The 19,963-nt window shown below is 39.9% G+C and overlaps 4 protein-coding genes across 5 annotated transcripts; 1 reads left to right on the top strand and 3 right to left on the bottom strand.

The window, feature by feature from the left end:
- Nucleotides 1-47: 47 nt before the first annotated feature.
- clptm1 (CLPTM1 regulator of GABA type A receptor forward trafficking) lies at nt 48-6,666 on the bottom strand. The gene is made up of 14 exons (XM_033976490.2): nt 6,545-6,666; nt 5,060-5,190; nt 4,299-4,422; nt 4,049-4,207; nt 3,274-3,391; nt 3,084-3,169; nt 2,858-2,978; nt 2,539-2,783; nt 2,347-2,440; nt 2,078-2,268; nt 1,887-1,982; nt 1,681-1,816; nt 1,366-1,533; nt 48-1,108 (listed from the first exon to the last, which is right to left on the bottom strand). Exons 1-14 carry the CDS (start codon nt 6,593-6,595, stop codon nt 930-932), a joined length of 1,899 nt encoding a protein of 632 aa, XP_033832381.1. The 5' UTR covers nt 6,596-6,666; the 3' UTR covers nt 48-929.
- Nucleotides 6,667-6,897: 231 nt separating this feature from the next.
- On the bottom strand, nt 6,898-11,102 carry tbcb (tubulin folding cofactor B). 2 transcript variants are annotated; one of them, XM_033976494.2, is made up of 7 exons: nt 10,925-11,102; nt 10,586-10,729; nt 10,381-10,524; nt 8,269-8,365; nt 7,958-8,149; nt 7,205-7,277; nt 6,898-7,134 (listed from the first exon to the last, which is right to left on the bottom strand). In XM_033976494.2, exons 2-7 carry the CDS (start codon nt 10,700-10,702, stop codon nt 7,020-7,022), a joined length of 738 nt encoding a protein of 245 aa, XP_033832385.1. In that variant the 5' UTR covers nt 10,703-10,729; nt 10,925-11,102; the 3' UTR covers nt 6,898-7,019. The 2 variants fall into 2 exon arrangements, with proteins under 2 accessions (XP_033832385.1, XP_033832386.1); XM_033976495.2 differs by having other exon boundaries at nt 11,044-11,102.
- Nucleotides 11,103-11,761: 659 nt separating this feature from the next.
- Nucleotides 11,762-16,444, top strand: six5 (SIX homeobox 5). Its single transcript, XM_033977209.2, has 3 exons — nt 11,762-12,492; nt 12,943-14,393; nt 14,461-16,444. The coding sequence occupies exons 1-3, from the start codon at nt 11,807-11,809 to the stop codon at nt 15,060-15,062; spliced, it is 2,739 nt and encodes a 912-aa protein (XP_033833100.1). The 5' UTR covers nt 11,762-11,806; the 3' UTR covers nt 15,063-16,444.
- Nucleotides 16,324-19,957, bottom strand: qpctla (glutaminyl-peptide cyclotransferase-like a). Its single transcript, XM_033977563.2, has 7 exons — nt 19,092-19,957; nt 18,756-18,902; nt 18,379-18,672; nt 18,041-18,202; nt 17,368-17,467; nt 17,178-17,294; nt 16,324-17,096 (listed from the first exon to the last, which is right to left on the bottom strand). Exons 1-7 carry the CDS (start codon nt 19,311-19,313, stop codon nt 16,948-16,950), a joined length of 1,191 nt encoding a protein of 396 aa, XP_033833454.1. The 5' UTR covers nt 19,314-19,957; the 3' UTR covers nt 16,324-16,947.
- Between the last annotated feature and the right edge of the window lie 6 nt (nt 19,958-19,963).

Genomic DNA, 19,963 nt, shown 5'->3' with positions numbered 1-19,963 from the left:
AACTTGAGGCAACCCAAAACGACCTCACAAACACATACAAAGACACATTTAAATCACACTTATTTTAATATAAACATGGATGTTCAAAATTTAATATGGACCGACATTAAACCCTTTTGGATTCAGGATTTACAGCACATAAAAACAGTGGTGTGGTTCTTCAGATCAGCCCTGAATGTCTGTCAGGTCCATCTTTTGTGGAGCATGTTGTTTAAAAACAGGCCCTACCATTTTAAGAGGGATTAAGACTTTCAAATTGTCTATAGCTTTTTGGAGAATTGTTAGTAGCCTACTCATTGTGAAAACTTCCCAGATTCAGGGTATGTGACTGAACAAGTAGATGACAATATTAATATCTGCACTAACGAGGGTGTTATTTTTGTTCAAGTTCTGAACATGAACCGTTTATTTAAAAGAGTAGTATTATAAAAGGTAGTATTCACGGTCTGATGGCGGGTGTTAGAGAACTCCTAGTTTGGCTTGGCTCCGGACATTTCCAGTTTCTTCCAGTGCAACTCACCAAATGTGTGTGGAATGAAAAATATTCACAATTAATCTACATAAAGAACGTTTGCCCTTTGTCTCTTTCTTCCAAATATATAAAAGTGGTCAACAGAAATCATTGCCCTCTCGACAGCCATCCCAACACCACACCATCTCTCCTTTGAAATCATACAAACAACAGTACATCACATTTTACTTCACTTGAACTGCAAAAAGAGAGGGCTGGATGAGAACAAAAAAAAATGTATCAAGTCTACACAGATTATGAATCTCCGTGAATCAACACAGAAGCACTGGAAACAGCTGATCTGCTTTTTAATATTGGTGTCCTTGACTGCTATCAGCAACTACCCTCCTTGCCGTGTATAAGTCCTCTTCACTCCGTTACTCTTGCCACAGAATGCAGATCAAGTTGTAGTAATGCTTTAATCGTTCTTCTTCTCTCCATCTGATTTGTTGGTGACAGCTGTGGATTCAGAGGATGTTACCTCTGCTGCGGTGTTGTTCTGGGAATGGTCCACTCCACTAGTGCCAAATTCATTTACTCTGTTGGGATCCACGCGATAGATCCAGCGCTGATACAGGTAAATGAAAAAGACAACATCTGCAGAACAACAAACATGTGAGTCAAGATAAACTGAACAGTGAAACAATGGTAGGTGCATAATGCATACAACACAAGTTTCCATTATGACTTTTAGTCTTTATGAAATCAATTGACAAATCAAATGAAAGATTTTCACACAGATTAATAATATTATATTAAATTGTATAATTGTGTTCTGACCACTTTCCTTGCATTTCCATTGTGCTAAAACTGACAAATGACCCTCTACAAAAAGAATGCAAGTTGAGTAGTACCGTCTCTGAGGCATCCTATCCTGTACATCATGGGCATCTTGATGACAAAGGCAAACAGGTCATCAATGAAGGTATTGAGGGCTTTGTATGTGAGCATCCTCCATGGGAGGTGTGCCACAGATTTCATTTTGTAGTTGATGAAAAGCTGTGGTGTCATGGTGATAAAACCTAGGACAACAATCTCAGTCAATAGCAGCTAGTTTCCACAAGAAAATATTTTAGCTGATGAGGTCTATTCATTCACAAAGCATACAATACAGTAGTTTGCTTTACAGTCAGATCCGTACTTGAAAATTAATTTCTAATAACACTTACCAAAAGTTAACAAGAATCCATAGAGCATACTGAGTACCCAGGAGTACCAGCCTTTGTGCTCTACATACAATAAACTGTAAACAGCATAGCAGCCAAACAGGGGATAAAGGAACCAGGACAAGTATTTAAATGCCATCTGGGGAAAAAATAATTAATTACTTCATTAAATAGATCAAAGGAGATAAAGCAGAAACTGCTGAACTTACATCATCATAGATCTTGGTTGAAGACTCCACATATGTAGACTTGTCTGTGAAGACCAATTTTGGAATTACCCCAGCGATTTTGTTTTCTCTGTCCAACTGAAAAAATGTGTGGATGAGTTTTTAGATAATTGTAATTATTTAGACATGACAAACATGCTCCATTATTTTAAAATGTCCTAAATGCCACTTACTTTGACATCCATGACCTTGGTAATTTTCCATAGGTCAATGAGAAGGCCAATGAAGACGCTCACTTGAACAACAAAGTTGGTTTCATTGTCCAGGATGTACAGCAGGACCACTAGTGACTGGAACACGCCAAAAATAATGGACCGCACAGACAACCCTTCCAAGGACTGTCGACTGTTCCAAAACTGGATATCTGAAAACATTTTCAAAAATATAGTATAGTCTCATTAGAATAATGATAGAGACAATACAACAAACCCAGAAACCTTACCATTTTTAAAGGCTAAAAACTCAAAAATGCTGTGCACAATTGACACGACAATCGTCAGTCCAAGGAGATATGGGTTGGTCTCCAGAAGTGCCACCTTCATATAAAGTTAAGATACATTAACAGTTATAAACTATCAAATCCTTCAAATGGAATTCTGTGTTTTTGCTATATTTAGAAATTAAAAATAAAAACCTTGACAGAGTCTTGATCTTCATCAGACTGCTCATATGTGTCCTCAGGGAGGAAGTTCCAAGGCGAGCGAGCATTCTGGGCAGCATACAACTGCCACCTCCACAGAGAGAGGGGACAGAAGGTCAGACGAAGGGGGAGCTTCGTCAGAGTCTCATTGATGGGATAGTAGTCCTTTTGGAGGTTCCAGTAGTCATTAAAGTAAACTATAGGGTAATAGTCGCCACTGACAGCATCAAACTTAACATCTGAAAAATAGGAGTGTACACAAGTCGGTTACTCTGTAGACATAAACTGTACATCTCTACATGTCAGTCCTTACGTTGATCTAGAGGAGGAGGAACGGAGCCTTTGACCCAAGCGGTGTGGTCATCTACCATGTTAACAGTGAGATTGGGGTGCCAATGGGAAATTATCTCTACTGGCCCATGGCTTTCTGCCCGCTTAAGAAAAACAAAAATACTTACTTAAATTTAATACACATAAGGAATTTAAAACACGCATAACATAATAGTAATGACCATGCTGATTAACAAAGACGTATGTACCTTAATCATCTCGGGATCTGCCTCTGTCTCCCCCGTAAGCAAGTTCTTTGTCTTTAGAAACTTTCTTCGTTTGAACTTATTTAGCACTACAGAAGTACAAGTAGTTTAGATATTTGAACGTAAAAGAAATCCTGATTTATTCAGTACATTTGAATGCTATATGTAGATGCATAATTAAACAAATGCTTACTTCTTGATGCATGAACTGTTGCAAGTCTACGATACTGTCCCTTGCGTTTTGGGTCTGGATTGAATCCACTTTTAGTGAAGTATACATGTATGTAGAGAGAGCCATTCTGCTGTATTTTCTGCACAAAAAGAAATGTCAGATCGTGTTTCTGAAAGAATGGAAGGAGCATTCACAGATAATGACCCACCAGCCTGGTTTTTAAAACATTTTCTAGAATGGTGTTTGGTATGAAAGCCAAAAACTGCAAGACTGTAGTCCGAAAAGGAGTATGAACAAAAATAGAGTCTAAATTACTATTATTCTTTTAAAAATTATATCCACAGAGACTAAATGTATTGTAAACAAATGGCACTGATTCAGTAAACATGTGCGACCTGAGACCACTGTAATAAATATACCAGGCCTGAGTGTGGTGCTGTGAAACTGGCACAGAAAAACACCAAGAAAGAAGAGGAGATCTTATATGGCACATGTAGCAAAGTTGTAAATTGTTTTTTTTTTTTGTTTTTTTTTAAAGTATTTGTTCTATTTAGTTTACATCCATTCTGTACATTCAAACACTCAGACAGGGAGAGGGGACTTTTGTGATGCCATCATCTAAAAAAAGACATGGATTGGCTGTAATTGCATAGGTGCATTGAAATCTTGGCACTCTCTGAAGTGTTGTTTACAGACCCCTGGAATGCCCGCTCCATGTAGAGGACATGTGCATTACAGAAAATATCTTTGCCTATACAGGGTGAACAGGGCCTCAGTGTGTCCTCAATCTCTGTACCTTTGGGATGTCCATCTCCTTATAGTTCTGATAGCAGCCATCTCCATCCTCTCCTGTGGTCCAGTCTCCATAGACCAGATCCCTGTGGAACCAGAACAGGGCATCTGTGTTGTTGAAGTCAGAGAAAACCTCCTCTTGGGAAACATAGACATACATGTCCTGCAGTCAGGTGAAGAAAGAGACAGGGAGAAATTAGGGGGGGGGGGGGGAAATACATATCAATGTGTAACAAAAGTTAACAAGTGAATACCATGAGAGTGTCCTTGGCAAAGAGGTTTCTGCTGGGAACTCTGGGCGCCCCAGCTGGAGTGTTGGGGTCAGGAGTTGCTGGCCCTCGTCGAAACCAACTACTAATAGCCCATATTATAAAGATTCTGGAGAAATAAAAAGACTGTATCATAAACAAGACCCACACAGGAGCAAAACCAGCTGATCTTCAAGTGTTTATGATCCATTTAGAACCAACTTAATTCACTTCATTCCCTTGTTTATTTTCTGAAGTATACAGTCTGCATCACGCTAGATTTACTTGAGCTTACTTATCATAACCAACCATTAAAGTTGTTCATATATTTGCAGGCAGTAGTAATATCTCTTCTGCCTAGAATTTTGGATTGTTATTTGAGCATTAAAGCAGGATTACTGAGTTTAAGGAGGAGGTATGCATTTAAATCTATTACTAGTTCTCACAAACCTCTCACAAACCCTTTGGCACAATATTCACATGCACAAAATTTAGAACAGCTTTTTCAGATGAAGAAGTGAAGCAGGGGTGGACCAGCAAAGCACAGTAAATCCTAGTATTGCTTACAGCTTTTACTTCAATGTTTCAATCAAATACTTTATTTATAAAGATGAACACAGCGCACAGTGGGCTTTTCACAACATTCACCAAGTAGGAAACACGGCACATATTTTCTGTTAATAATGACTAAGGACTACGAAAGACTCTGAAAAACTGATATAACAATGCTTTCTGTATATCCAAGCGTAAGATAAGGTGTGTCTCACCTAAAGAGGACTCCTTTTATGACTTGCCATGCGTTTGGCGCTTGCTGTGGCTGCTGTTGCTGTGGATCCTGTGCATTTGCCTGCACAGTCTGGCCATCTGTTGTCGTTGTTGCACTGCCATTGGTACTGACCTAAAAGAAAATTATAATTAAAAAAATATTGTAAGATGACACGACAGACAAGTTTCATAAAGACTAAAACCGCATTACTCCGTTCATTTAATGGGTTTTAGTTAATCAAGTATTTGCTCATTATTATTTTTTGTCAAACCATCTGCATGCCCACAAAAACATAACTCATTTCTATTCTGGTAACACAATGGGGAAGCACAGGCCAAGTCATGGGACTCATTCAACATCTAAACATCTAATCTCCTCTGTTGTCACCAACACAAGGGGATCATAAAGTGGGCTCCGAAACAATCACAACCAAGGCTATGCTCTGTTTCTGTTAACGCTCTAACTGCAGAGGCATTTCATAAGTTCACAAAATCTTGTTTAATGGTGGTTATGTTGTTAAAGTTAATTATGTTAAATATTTGAATAGTCAAAAAAGGAATAATTTGTGTTAGTAAAATGCAGGCACCATGAAAGTAATAATAAAAAGCAAAATGGATTTAAGGCCTCTACTTTAAGTTACACGTTTTCAGTCAAGATAATGATTTACAGTTTATATGACTAAACAGAGATTAACAATTAACTACAATTTAGTTTGTAAGTTTTGCCCACCTGGATGTAAACGATATGTTATTAAAGAGCTTATTCATGAGAAGATTATTAAAGAAAAGATTACTCTTGGATATAATGAGAATAGTCCATCTAAACAGGTTTAACCAGGCTGCTGTTATTGGTAATGGGTATACTGTCACAAACAGGACAGACTAATCCAACATGTCCTTAAATTTCACTCAGTTAAACACTCAATAAAACATGTTGTAATTGTTGAGACGATAATTACTGTCAGTGAATTATCAAAACTATTGAAAAGACAGCTCCAGCTGGTTAGATCACGGTTGTTATAAACTCCACGAAGATGTTGTCACAAACAAATTAAGTGTTCAAAATACCCAAAAGATGACTCGTTAGCATTTGTTTAATGTAAAAATAGTGACATATTAGGTATGACACTGCTTGATACTGGCCTCGTTTAAGCCTAAGGCCTTGGTAGCTAACTGACAACAAGCGCACATTAACAATCCATTATCATAACATCGAAGACGAACAGCAGAGATGAAAGAAAGTTATGTATATAAGGACTTTTTATACACATCTAGATGACAACTTCATTGCCTACATCCGCCGGTAGCTGCGAGTATCTGTCCACATCGATGAGGGAAGCAGCGGGTCGTGTTCAAGAAAGCCCCTAAGAACATAGACACCCCGCAAAATCCGTATTGTCTATGTACATTTCTCTTTAAACAACAATGTGTAGGTGCTACTCATGGCTGTAAAGTGCATATAGTCACAGGACAATCATTTATATTACCTCGCCGTTGGTCACGGTAGCCTTGGTCGGCTCTGTCTCCTGCGTCGCCATCTTTCCTTGTCCCTGTCGCGCACACACTACACAGCCTTGGAAAACACCGCGAGATCTCACGAGAGGAAGACGTAAGCATGACGTGTTTTTTATTTTATACATTATATACAATATATTATACATATATTTTACTTATTCTGTCCAGATACATGGATTCCACTCCTATGGAATAAAGCATACGAATATTACCCATCTCAAATCCCACTACTGGTTATGTTTCAACTTGTATTCAAGTTTGTATGAGGCGCATGCATGGGGTTAAAGTATTTTAGGTCAAAAAGGAAATTGAGCCAAGAAAAAAAAAAATTGTGACAGAACTTTTATTCAATTAAAAAAAAAAAAACCCAAAACAAAACATTTTGATTTTACATTGACAATAGACACAAACTGAGTCTATACAGTTGACAATTCAGCACAGACAGTGTTACATTTCATCCAAACCATAATCTTCTTCAGGAAAGTCTCCCACAGTCACACTTAAAGGCTTTACAAATGCACCATATTGGTTTGGACATTCAAAGTAGCGTTTTCCATTCACACTGAAAAAGAATTAAAAAAAATTAATATAACAATGAAAAAATTACGCATTTAAAATAAATCCTCCTTTACCTTCCATCATTTTTCCCCAAGGGTTCATCATACTTCACACCCACCCAGTAGCCAGGCTTGAAATCTGTTGTGCCTAGAAACAAAGAATACTATAATTATGCCTTACCGATATATCGACTATAGAGACAATATGTGCTGATAAGATAAGATATGCCTTTATTAGTCCCACAGTGGGGAAATTCCAGTATTGCACCGCACAGTTAAAGAACAGAAGGAAAATGGTACATGCAATAAAACAAGATAATAGATAAATAGTTTAAAATAATTTAAAAAAATATACTTAAAAATAAACTCTTATATAACATCTTTGTAAAGTGAAATAGAGCCAAACAACACTAGTGATATAAGTGATATAACACAAGTGATATAGAGCCAGACAACACTGTCTGAAAGTCTGGATAAACTTGGATAAAGTGAGGATTAATATGTAGTGGTCAGCATTTCCAACCCCCATACAATCAGTATCCGAAAATCCTATATTGATCAGACGTAGTGTTGAGTACCATGGCCCATAGAGTTCAAACAAGAGTGTATGACGTTACGAATGCCCACATAAAGTTGCAATAAAATGGAAAAGGAAAGTCATATTAAACACATTTAGCACCAACAGCACATTATATTACAAAGTAAAATGATATCAACTACAATGTCATTCATGGATTTACTGTATCAGTCCCTACATTGGTAAAGTATACAGGTAACTACCAGCATAAAAGCTTTGGTCTTACTAGTGTTACGTCAAAACACACTTACCAACAAACATGACTGAGCCAATCTTGGTTGGCTGCCCAAGGACTTGCACCTTACAGCGACTACCAACGCTAATAGCCTCCGCTGCACCTTTTTGTTCCTCTTCCTGAGCTGCAAGTTCAGCTTTCTTTTTTTTCATTTCTTCTTCATTGTAGTGCCCGACAGCGCGTTTCTTCATAAAGGACCTTACTGTGTCTAAAAGGGAATCAAAAGTATGTTTTCATTCATTTAATCATGGAAAGACCCCGTGACTATTAAAAAGACACTGATGAATTGACATCTATTGTTATAGATCTAGTTTTGATTAAGCCTACTTGTTCGTTTGTCATACTCTTCATCTGGAAGTTCGAACTTTTCTACTTTGGAAACATCACTCAAGTCTCCCAGAAGTCCTCCACTTCTATCAATAACCTGTGATAGAATTAGGGCATTTTGTTTAAATTTCATCTGGAAAATTATGATTAAGTAAATCACAATAATGGTGTTGTGACCATCATTACATTTAACTGAAATGAGAAGTGTATTAAATCAGTGTAATGTAGATGCATATATATTTATTTATTAGGCCCGAGCCCATACAGGGCGTAGGGCCTATTGCTTCCGCAACGATGAGTGCATGGGCGAAGCGCGCAACTTCGTGGCCCCGTCGCACCGTGCACAGCCTACTGTACCCTAGCAACCCATGCCGTAGGCATGGGACATGCATATTTGTTCTTGCTAGCATGTCAGCGTCAACATTGAGTCAATGGGCGAAGCGCTCATGTCCCCAAACACACTCCTGGCATCGAGCTCTATCCAAGCCCCCATGCCACAGGCATGGGCCATGTTTATTATTGCTAAAATGAATTGAAGTCAATGGGAGGTCAATGGCGGACCCCGACGTCATGGCGAATGACGGGCGCGCCATTGTCCCCACGGTGACGTGGGGAAAATCAAGAGCTTTCAAAAAACGTATAATATGTCATTGTAATGTTATCGGATATATTGTTTTTGCTAAAAATATTATTAGGCCCGAGCTCATACAGGGCATAGGGCCTATTGCTTCCGCAACCATCGCGCAACTCCGTGGCCCCGTCACACAGACTTCTGTATCCTAGCAATCCATGCCGTAGGCATGGGACATGCATATTTGTTCTTGCTAGCATGTCAGCGTCAACATTGAGTCAATGGGTGAAATTTGGGACACGCATTCTTCAAGTGATGCCAAACAAAAAATATTATGGCCACGCCCCCTGACATACCGGAAGTCGGCCATCTTGGATTGAAAATTCCAACATGCAAAATCAGCGTTTTCTCTGACGTCGCATTTTCATCAACTCCTCTGAAGGCACTTCACCGGCAGGGCTGAAATTCACTGTACATCATCTAGACAAGTGGGGCATCAAAAATTATCCAATTTATGATTTTCCGTGCGGCGAAGCCGCAAAATTCCATCGGAATTTTTGCAATTTTCAAAACCCAAATTTGCTCCCGTTTGCGCATGCAAAAGTCGATTTGGCTCAAATTCGAATCAGTTGTAAAACTTTCCTGCCTAATTCTACTGTTTGTGAAAGAAATAAATTTGGCGCGACAGCGCCCCCTACAGAATAACAAATATATTTGTATGGAGGGCCGAAAATTTTGTTTTCCCAAATGTTACCAAATTTGACACAAAATTCCATTGGGTCATCCCAATCAATAAAGTCAATCAGACCTATGTCGTCTTTTGCACCGTGTTGCCATGGTGATGCGCCAAACTACCAATGTTATCCTAATGGGAAACCTCCCAATTTTTCCCATTCATGGGAACAATATTAGTTTCATGGAATAATGTCAAATTTTGCACCAGGACTCTCTAGTTTTCCCAAATGTTACCAAATTTGACACAAAATTCCATTGGGTCATCCTGATCAAAAAAGTCAATCAGACCCATGTCATATTTTTCACTGGGTTGCCATGGTGATGCGCAAAACAGCCCATGTTATCCTAATGGGAAAATTTCCAAATTTTCATACATTTCAAACTCTTATAACGACTTATTACCATCAATGACGAAAATAAAATTTGGCACAGTGATTCTTCAAGTCGTCCCCGTCAAAAAAGTCCAGGGGGCAAGTTTGTATTTTGCACAGTGTTGCCATGGCGACACCTGGAAAAACCCTTATTTTTCCATTTTGTGCATCAGCACTTCACATGTCTTTTGACTTTGTTTGGTGCCAAATGCAGCCCAAAGCCGCAATAAAACAGAGGCAAGTGGCGCGTTAGCGCCACCCACAGGGAGTGCTGGGTCGGCCGAGTGCAAAGCAAAGACCGCGAGGGCCGTTCGATGCCGCTTGCAGCTTTAATTTTTCTTTTCTTTTTTTATTTATTTTTGCTGTTTGGAGCAAATGAAATATACAAGAAATAGTATTCAATTATAAATATAGTGGACAAATGATAAAACTTACATGTATCCTGCAGTCATCATCGACAGGAAACGAGCCCAGTAAAGCGTCATTATCTTCAAGTTTCTGCAAAAACTCGTCTCCAACATTAAACAGCTCCAGCTCCATGCTCGCGGCAGAGGCGCCCACAATCATTTCCAGCTTTCCCTGAGAAAGACCACAGTCAAATAAACGTAGTAGCGAATAGCAATGATTTAGACCACGTTACCTTTAATTCTGCTATAGTTATGCCTCTGTTAAATTTTCCTTTCGACTCAAACGTTGAAATTGTGCTTGTGAGTCGCACATTTACAATAGGGTTGGTAATAATCACGACACCGTCCATCTCGAAGGTGCAAGTACAGCTTGATTTCTGAAAATGACAAAATATGTTTAGTCAAACATGAAACCCAATGCTCAAAGCATATAAAATAAAGCATGTGTTGTACAATTATTTAGCTTGTTATAACAAACGAGCTCGCTTTAAAAACTTGCTATGATGCTACGCAGTTCGCAGCATGCAGTCACGTTGGACTGACTACGTTTAACGGCTGCCATAGTAACTTACAAATGTATAAATCTGTCGATCGTTTTATGTCTATAAAGTAACCAATGCACTTCCATCAGTCAAATGCGAGTCAGGTCGATGAAAAAGCCATGATAGCTAATACAAAAACCGCTGCAAACCTTGAGACGGGACCAGATGTACAAAAACAAAATGTCCAATTCCTGCTACGCCCAGATCTGGAACTTTCTACCCGCCCACTAACTGTAAACTGCCAATCAAAGCCCTAACTGGCGCTATCAGCCAATGATGTGCGTGTGTTGACGAGGATGGGCGGAGACCTGTGTGTGTGTGTGTGTGTGTGTGTGTGTGTTTATTTCTTGGGATAGGTGTGTTAAGATGTTTTTTGTTTTTTATTAATAGTTTATTATTAATTCTTGTCTTCTATATGTAGGCTAGATTTATAGAGTGAAAATTTAGCCTAATTCTGCCAACTGAACAAAAGTTTTCTCCAATTGACTTTATTGAGCTTTCTTAGTGGAATGGGACCATGAAGGACTGAGGGATTGCAGACACTGTTTTGAATAATTGCACTAGTACTAACTGCACTAGTATTAACTCCAATTATAGTGTTTTTAGGATGGCAATTTTACCATCTTTCCACCTAGAAGATGAAAATAAATAGTAGACACCATGACAGATTTTGAATCTATGGATTAGTCTGACATTCGCCGTACAGAGGTCCATTGTGGAAATACCTGTTTGCAGACGAAATGTGTAGTATTGCAACAAGTCAATAGAAATAAAAATCTTTAAATCATGATAGGACAAGGGCGTTGCGAGACTGTGGCCTGTGCAGACTGTGCGGTTTGGTCCAGTGGCAGCCCGGGCGAGGGAGGGGAGAGAGGCGGAGGAACTACTGCAGGGAAAAAAGTTAAAAGTAAAATGGCTTCCTTGTCTTTGGACTCTGAGGAACAATCACCAAAGACCAAAGACGAGCATACACCAGCACATGTCAAAGAAGAGGAAGATTTCGGCCGATCTGTTGCATCGGAAAAACAAAGTTTACAGAATTCGGAGCTGAGCTTTTCCACTGACCAAGTGTCGTGTCTGTGCGAGGCCCTTCTGCAGGCGGGTAATGTGGATCGCCTGTGGAGATTTCTCTCCACGATTCATCCCTCGTCCGAGCTGCTACGTGGCAATGAGACCCTTCTCAAGGCCCAGGCTCTGGTGGCTTTCCACCGCGAAGAGTTCAAGGAGCTTTACGCGATTCTGGAAAGCCATGACTTTCACCCGTCTAACCATGGGTTCCTGCAGGACCTGTACCTGAAGGCTCGCTACAAAGAAGCAGAGAGGTCCCGGGGCCGCAGCCTGGGTGCTGTGGATAAGTACCGTCTCAGAAAGAAGTTTCCCTTGCCCAAAACAATATGGGATGGAGAGGAGACCGTGTACCTGCTCAAAGAGAAATCACGTAATGCACTAAAAGAATGTTATAAAAGCAACAGGTATCCCAGTCCGGACGAGAAGAAAAACCTGGCCAAAGTTACAGGATTATCTCTCAAACAAGTGAGCAACTGGTTCAAAAACCGGAGACAGAGGGATAGGACCCCGTCTGGGACACACAGCAAAAGGTAAGTTTGTTTCAAATTGAGACTCTAATAACATTCTGGCGAGCACTTGCAACAAAACTTCTCAGAAAAAGTCTACGATCGATCGAGCGCGTGAAAGACAATTGTGTAATTAGTTTTAAGAAGGTGTCTCCTGTGCCACACACAGGTCTGCAGGAGCATGTTGCTTTGTTGTGAAATGTGAGCTTCAGGGCCAGGAAACTGGTCGCAGCCTTTTGGCTTATAGCAGAAAAATTACGATTGCACCAATGATATGCCATTCTCCACAACAAATATATCAGAAGTCAACTTAATTATGAGCCTGGCCAGAGTTAATGATGCGTCTCTAACCTATAGAAATAAAATGTATTTTTTGTTGTATATTATATATTTTTTTATTATATTATATATATAATATATATATTTATTTTTTTTACATTTTCAACATTTAATTATCATGTCATTTCCTTTTAGTGAGTCTGATGGTAACCACAGCACAGAGGATGAAGCAAGTGCCATGGACGATGTCCCAGAGCAGTTAGAGGAGCCTTCATCTATCATCTCTTTTTCTGCAGTTTCTGGTAACACAGGAGGGCCGCTCATTCTGAATGGATCCAGTGGATTTCTCACTGCTCCTCAGCCTATTCTCCTAAATGGGAATTCCCTTATTTCTGGTGCTGGAGGTGGAGTCCTCATTAATGGCTTAAACCTTGGGGACTGTCAAACTGTAACACTAAGTCCTGTTGCAGGGAACTCTTCTTTGATATTAGATGGTTCTCAGGTAATGACAAAACCAAATGTACAGCCACAGCATACACTAACAGTAGCAAAACAGGAGGATGAGCTTGATGTAGACAAGCCTGTCATTGTTGCCACAAATACAACACATGCCTCAAACCCACCATCAGTTATTTCTATGCCAATCAAGACAGACAGAGACACATTGGACTTCATCAGCATTCCTAAAGAAAGGCAGACCAAACCTAATATACTACGCCACCATACTGACTCTTCGTCTTTTTTAACATCTACACCCTTTTCATCCACTGTAAACAGTGCGCCAAAGTTACTGTTAACACAAACAACCAAAAATCAGGAACTGATCTCTCTTCCAGCATCTATAGCATCTGCAAGAACAGTCATTTCTTCATCTCTCTGCAGTCAGGAGGGCAACTTTGTTGTTTTTGCCACTACCAGCTCCACAATAACCGCCTCTAGCTCAGTTGTTTCGTCCACTCCCTCCCCCTCTCAGGTCCTCTCTCTCCCCCAGGTAGTTCCTTCTATTCAAGGCATACCTGTCTCCCAGCTGGTACAACATTCTTCAGCCACTCAGGGGTCCCAGTGTCCTCAGTTGGTCCCTGTGTCTCCACTTTCACCCCCAACTTCACTGTTGCAAAGCACAATAACTGCAGACCACAGACTACATCAGCATGAGGCAGCGTCAACTCTGCCTGAAGTTGGTATAACCACAGTGTCCATTTCACAACATGCTACAAATCAGCTTTCACAGCAGTTAAGTAGTCAACTGGTGGACCAGAATGGTCCAATTGCTGCAGTTGGAAAAATACAAGTTCCACAACTCCTTTCCATTTCTTCTCCAACACAAGTGTTTCCCACTCCCAAAGGGGCTCATGCACAGTTGGTGTCTGTTTCACTGCCACAGCTGGTTCCAGTTTCATCCATCCAAACATCTAACACAATCTCGTTTCCACAAGTGGTGCCTGCCACCCCATCACTGACCGTGTCTTCTGCTGGACCACCTGTACAGATTCTGGCATCTGGCCCCACTGCTCCTAGCCTAGGACAGGCCCCCCTAAGGATCAACACCATCAGCCCTATTCAAACTGTAGCTTCTCCAGCCAGTGTGGCTCCCAGTGTGCAGCTGTTAAACTCTGGGATCATTCAACTCCCTGCAACTCCACCAGGTACTTTACACTTTCTATTGTATTATTAATGTAGTGATTGATGGGTAATTGTATGTTTCTCTTGTAGGCAACCTGCTCCTCAGTGGAAGTCCATTCTTAAGTGTTCAGCAAGGCAAGCTAATATTGACAATTCCAGCGGGAATTCAACTTACAGGTTTGTCCTCAAAACCAGAGGTTTCCTCTGTGTCCAGTAATGGGGTTGGCCCTTCAGTTGCCTCACAACCTTTAAGTATGCCAAGTTTAACTAGCAGTTTTACAACATCTGCCTTCACTACAAGCCAGACACCAATCCACTCTACTACAGCATTAGAGCACTCACTTTCCACCACCCCCCAAAATGCCCTCACCCCAGAGAGCATGCTAACCCTTTGTCCCACATATAGTGGATTGACATCAAATGCACAACTGTCTCATTCTGCCTCTGCCTGGAGCCCAGCATCAAATATGTCTCAGCTGTTTGATGTCCGTGGCAAAAGTGATCTTCATGTTGATCCGTCTTTGTTAGCAGGCCTGTCTGGAGGGGAATCCCTGCTTCTCGGGAGCCCTTCTCCTGAGCAGGGAATGGATACCAGCTCACCACTTGCTAGCTCAGAGGACATTGAAGGCGAGTCCAAAATTCTTACACAACTACAATCTGTGCCTGTTGATGATGATGATTTGGGTCTGTAGACCTTACTTCATCCTCAACAAAAATTTGTTAGTGCCTGTAGAGTCAAACCTTTTGGTAACATCATTATAAAGCACTGCTCACTCAAACCTTAGTGGCACTTTTAAGTTCTAAACTTAAATTTGTGGTGACCAGAATATAAAAATCACAGGATATTGTGTACCTTTATGTATGTTTGGTGTGCATTAACCATTTTAATGTCAAAATGGGGAGAGCATAGATTTTTCCCACACCTGCATGATTATTATTTATGTTACTTGGGTGACTGATGTTGACCCGCCACATTGCTATTTTCTATGAAGTAAATGCAATGTTTTGGTACTACATAGGATAAAATGACTTCATAATCTTTGATGATGAAATCCTTTAGGAAACACAGTGGTGCATTACAATTTGATGTTTGCAGTCTTGTTGATATTGTGATTTTCACAAGTGCCTTAAATTGTATTATAGGTTTGTATATTTTGCACATTGCATTTTTAGTGTTTACACTAAAGTTCACATGGTTACAAAGGGCAGATTTTATACTGACTGTTTTTTCCTTTTTTTTGCCAAAGCAGATTTTTTTTTACCTGTCCAAACCTGCCAATCTTTAGAAGTAGATGTTAATATGGCAATTTTAATGTAAAGTACTGTATATGTTCAGAACTAAGGACCATTAACTTCATGTACTGCACATCAATCTACATTGATATCAGTACACGGCACTAATAAGTTATAGATCAGTACAATAGGGAAAAATGCTACATGGTAAAAAATGTTCACCAAAGCTTTCCTTCAAGTTTTCAAATGGCCTTGGAACTAACAAACCTTGCTTTATAGTTCCAGCCAATAATGCTAATGCAATCTCGTTATTCAATACGACTGTGTGCTTGTTGTGTCTTGGCACAGTTCATATCTGGTCAATAATGGTACAAAATTATTATTATCCTATTTAAAACGTTACAATATATATTTTTACAAGCTTGTTTATATTTGTGTATTCTATGTACTTTGGTTTTGAAGCATATGTCAATCAATTATGGTCTTACTGTCAAATGAGAAGGTCGGCATCGTGGCCAGTGTGAATTGTGATAGTTTTACACTTCATCACAAATAAAGGGAAATGTATCCTGTGAACTGTGAACGGCATGCTAGGTGTCTGAGATGTAATGTACTGTACATTTCTTGCCAAAAGAGGAGGATGTTTGTATGCACATGTTATGCACATTTTATCCAGTTTGGTCTTGCCAAAAACTCCAGTTTTAACCAAAGATTATGTTTGATCTTTTACATTTTACTTTTGATAGTTTGAAATGCATTGTTTTTTATATACATGTTTAATTCATTATTAAAATTATATTTTTTATATTGCATATTGTAATAATAAACTACATACACCAACTACTGTTGTACATTCTGTTGTAGAGTGTTGCTAGAAGTTGTATTGTTCTCACAATGTGATATATGGATTCATGAAAAGCTCATCCTGCCCTCTTGTGGTTATCCAACGACACAATTATTCCTATTATAGGCATGCGCAACATTTCTGCTTGCTGAGAGCAAAGTACCCCAAACCTTGATTTGATTAACATATTGAAATAATCAAATGTGATCATTCAATTACAGGTTTTATTTTTCTTTATAGCTTAATTTAATTTAGGGTTTGGGGCTGTGGAGTCCATAATGCGATGAGCATAAGGGTAACCCTGAGTAACGCTGGCTTGTTATTGGAGGAAATCCTTCATTTTTAAGGATGAACTTGTATAAAACATTTATAAAAAATGACATACCTGTAACAAGAATATTTATGCTCCTGCAAAGTCACATGATTTAGATTTTAGGAGAAATGGTCTATTGTTTTTGTTAAGTTTAGCACTCCTTTTCTCAAAATCTGATATCATTACACTAATACAATCCCAAATATTCTGCCAGGAAGACGGCAAGAATCTTTGTTAGGTTTTCCACAGTGGGGCGATGCATATTCTCCTCTGTGTCATCCAGTGTATGCCAAAACTGAGGGAAAGGTGTAGCAATGACGTGTAGCACGGGAACCCCTAGGTACAAAAGAGTATATGTTTACATTAGAGGCCTGTAAATAATCATGTTGATTATTTGATATAAACACTATAACCAACCTCTGTGAAGAAAAGGGATATGGTCATCTTGAACAGGCCCTAGATACACGTCTTTCCTGAAGTAAGCTTGTTCAGAAGGATGTGAAGCCAGCAGACCCTGTCGATGGAGTCTCTTTTCTTTAAAAGATTGAACCGTTAGAATATTAAATAGTTTCTTATTGGTTCTAACTCACTAACTTCTAATATTTACCTGCTGTAATAAGACGATCGAACCAACGGGCAGTGTTATCAAAGTGATTTACAATGAGAGGAGTAGGGGCTCCGAGCAGATCCAGAAGCACAAAAAGATCCTATAAGTACAAAATAAGTTAAAATACTATATACAGTAAGCAGGAGCAATTTTTTTGTTATGTTAAAGATGTAGTTTATGCAAAATTCTTGTACCAATTTACCAAAGTTTTTAATTTAATTTCTTTATTTAGTACTGTTACATTTTTCAGTAGATTTTTATAGTCATTTTCCGTAATTTGTTTAACCTAACTTTCTATCATTCATGTCTTAGCACGTTTTGTTTTGTATTTCCTTTGATTTGGTTTAATCCATGTGGCGCCTACTGGATAGAGTGGGCTATTACAGGTAGATCAATGACCACTTGGGCGGGCCTGTGGTTTAACCTAGTTAGGCAAGAGAGGCAGCAAGTAGGCCTGAAATCACGTAACCTCGTTGTTTGCCAGCCAACTTGGAAGTAAACTCTATGAAACTGCATTTCCAAAGGACTTTGATTGTGTATTGCATAAAGTAAAATGAAGACAAATATTTTAACACAGACCAAAATATGTTATGTTTTAATGAAGTATGGTCAGTCTTTTTTTGCATGACTTAACTGTCAGATAAATATGGATGAAAGCAGACCCGTTCCTTACCACAGCCTGAAGCATCGTGGTGTGTGCAGAGCCCCTGGGGTGAGGTGTGGTGGCCATTTGTTCAGCCATGTACCGAGAGCCATAGAGTGAATCACTATCAGTCCATTCTTCAAACGATTCTTCACCATCAAAAAACACCAGCTGAAGTGTTACTGGGAGTTTCTGTGGTAGGAAAATGAACTATGATTAAAAATTGACAGTGTATTCAACAAGAAAGAAATAACCAGAGCCAGAACCAGAGCCAGTCAGAATCAAATATTTTAAAAAATCATATTTGTCTTTCACATTATGGAATGGGTCTCAAGAATTTCAAGAAAGCAGAGAAAGTGTCCACACACCTGCTGTTTAAATGTTTTAAGTTGTGCATCTAACAATGTTGCAAGCTCCAGGATCATGGCACAAGGCACTGCTGAATCACTGGCACCCAGAAATACCCTCTTTGGGTTTCGCGGGTCTGCGGGAAGGGATTTAGAGTCATAGTGGCAGGCTAGTAGTAGTCTGCGAGGTGCTGCAGGGTCCAATGTGGCCACAATGTTTGTGAATGTCACCCGGCCACGTGGAGTTGGAGACTGGAAAGAGTCTAAATCAATACTCCAGCCTGCCGACAGTGAAGACAGTGTGGAGGTGATATGCTGGAAAGAGATCATTGAAAGTGATTAATACGTGGATCACCCAGTGCTTCTACAAATAAAACATTATCAAAATGTACACACACCTGCTGCACTGCCAGGCTGCCTGGAGTCCCAGGAAGTCTCTCTATGAGAATGGGCCTCAAATGGGTCTCCCATAAACGATTTCCATCGACTTGAGAGGCCAAGTACCGAATTTGAGCAGTGGAGCACTTACTTGGCTTATGAGACAACTACAGAATATAATAAGATGACAATAAACAAAGGGATCACTAGGCACACATGTTAGTGATAGACAGGGCATGTGAAGCCTGAGAACTGACAAGTAACAGCTGTTAAAAACAAGCATATAATGTTCCCTTCTGACCAAGCAAAGACATCAAAAGGAAGAATAGGAATGAAGGAAAAACATGTGCACTTACTCTGCCTTTTATCCAGTCTGTTTCTGGAAAGCGGTTCGCAGAGTTTCCATCGATGGAGTTGTTGGATAAGAATACCTCCAGCACCATGGCCAGCACCAAGACCCCGATTAGACAGAGCAAGAGAACGCGGACACGAGGCATCCACACGCGGTCACAGCCGGGCACAGAGGGGCTGCTACAGTCCTGCGGCGGAAGCTTGTATCGTCGGCTGTGCCGGGACATGACTTGTCATCTGACAGCTTGGTTGTGTGCTAAAAGCTACGTGTCCAATGCGTAGTGTTGCGAATAGGAAGAAGTTAGCAGCTATGCCAAAAAGTAAAGCTTCACAGTATTTCCCCAGGTCTTCACTATAACGATGTGATGTCATTTACGTTACCTTCTGAGGTTTGTAACTCATGGGACGATTAGCCTGTAGTCATTTTGAATCGCAGGGTGCCCCACACACCATACTATTATAAATACAGATAAATAGATTGCCAAACTCAGAGGGACCCATAAAAGCTCACATAATCACATTCTAACAAGTTGAATACACACGTTAGGGGAAGTCATGGGTGCAGACTTCCATGCGAACCACAGTGAATCGTGGTTAATCGTTTTTATGTGGCGCATTCTTTGGGCTTTACTGCGACCTACAGCCGCGGAGTCCAAACGACAGATGCGCTGCTACAAGATCCACAACTCAAGTTATCTCCGCGTATTTTCTGACAGGATAAATCAGGATAAATGCAGTTATAAGTAATTACAAGCTACAAAAACAAACACCGGTGACCCACTTTTTCACATTCTTACTGGATCCCGCCCTCAGCACCTCGCGCTTCCCCGCCACATTTCAGTTGACGTAAAATCCAACGGAACGGAACGTCACTTCC

The sequence above is a fragment of the Periophthalmus magnuspinnatus genome, chromosome 13, assembly GCF_009829125.3.
Source record: "Periophthalmus magnuspinnatus isolate fPerMag1 chromosome 13, fPerMag1.2.pri, whole genome shotgun sequence".
NCBI lineage: Eukaryota > Metazoa > Chordata > Actinopteri > Gobiiformes > Gobiidae > Periophthalmus > Periophthalmus magnuspinnatus.
Note: the sequence above shows the minus strand (reverse complement) of the source record. Positions and strands in the feature narration are given on the sequence as shown.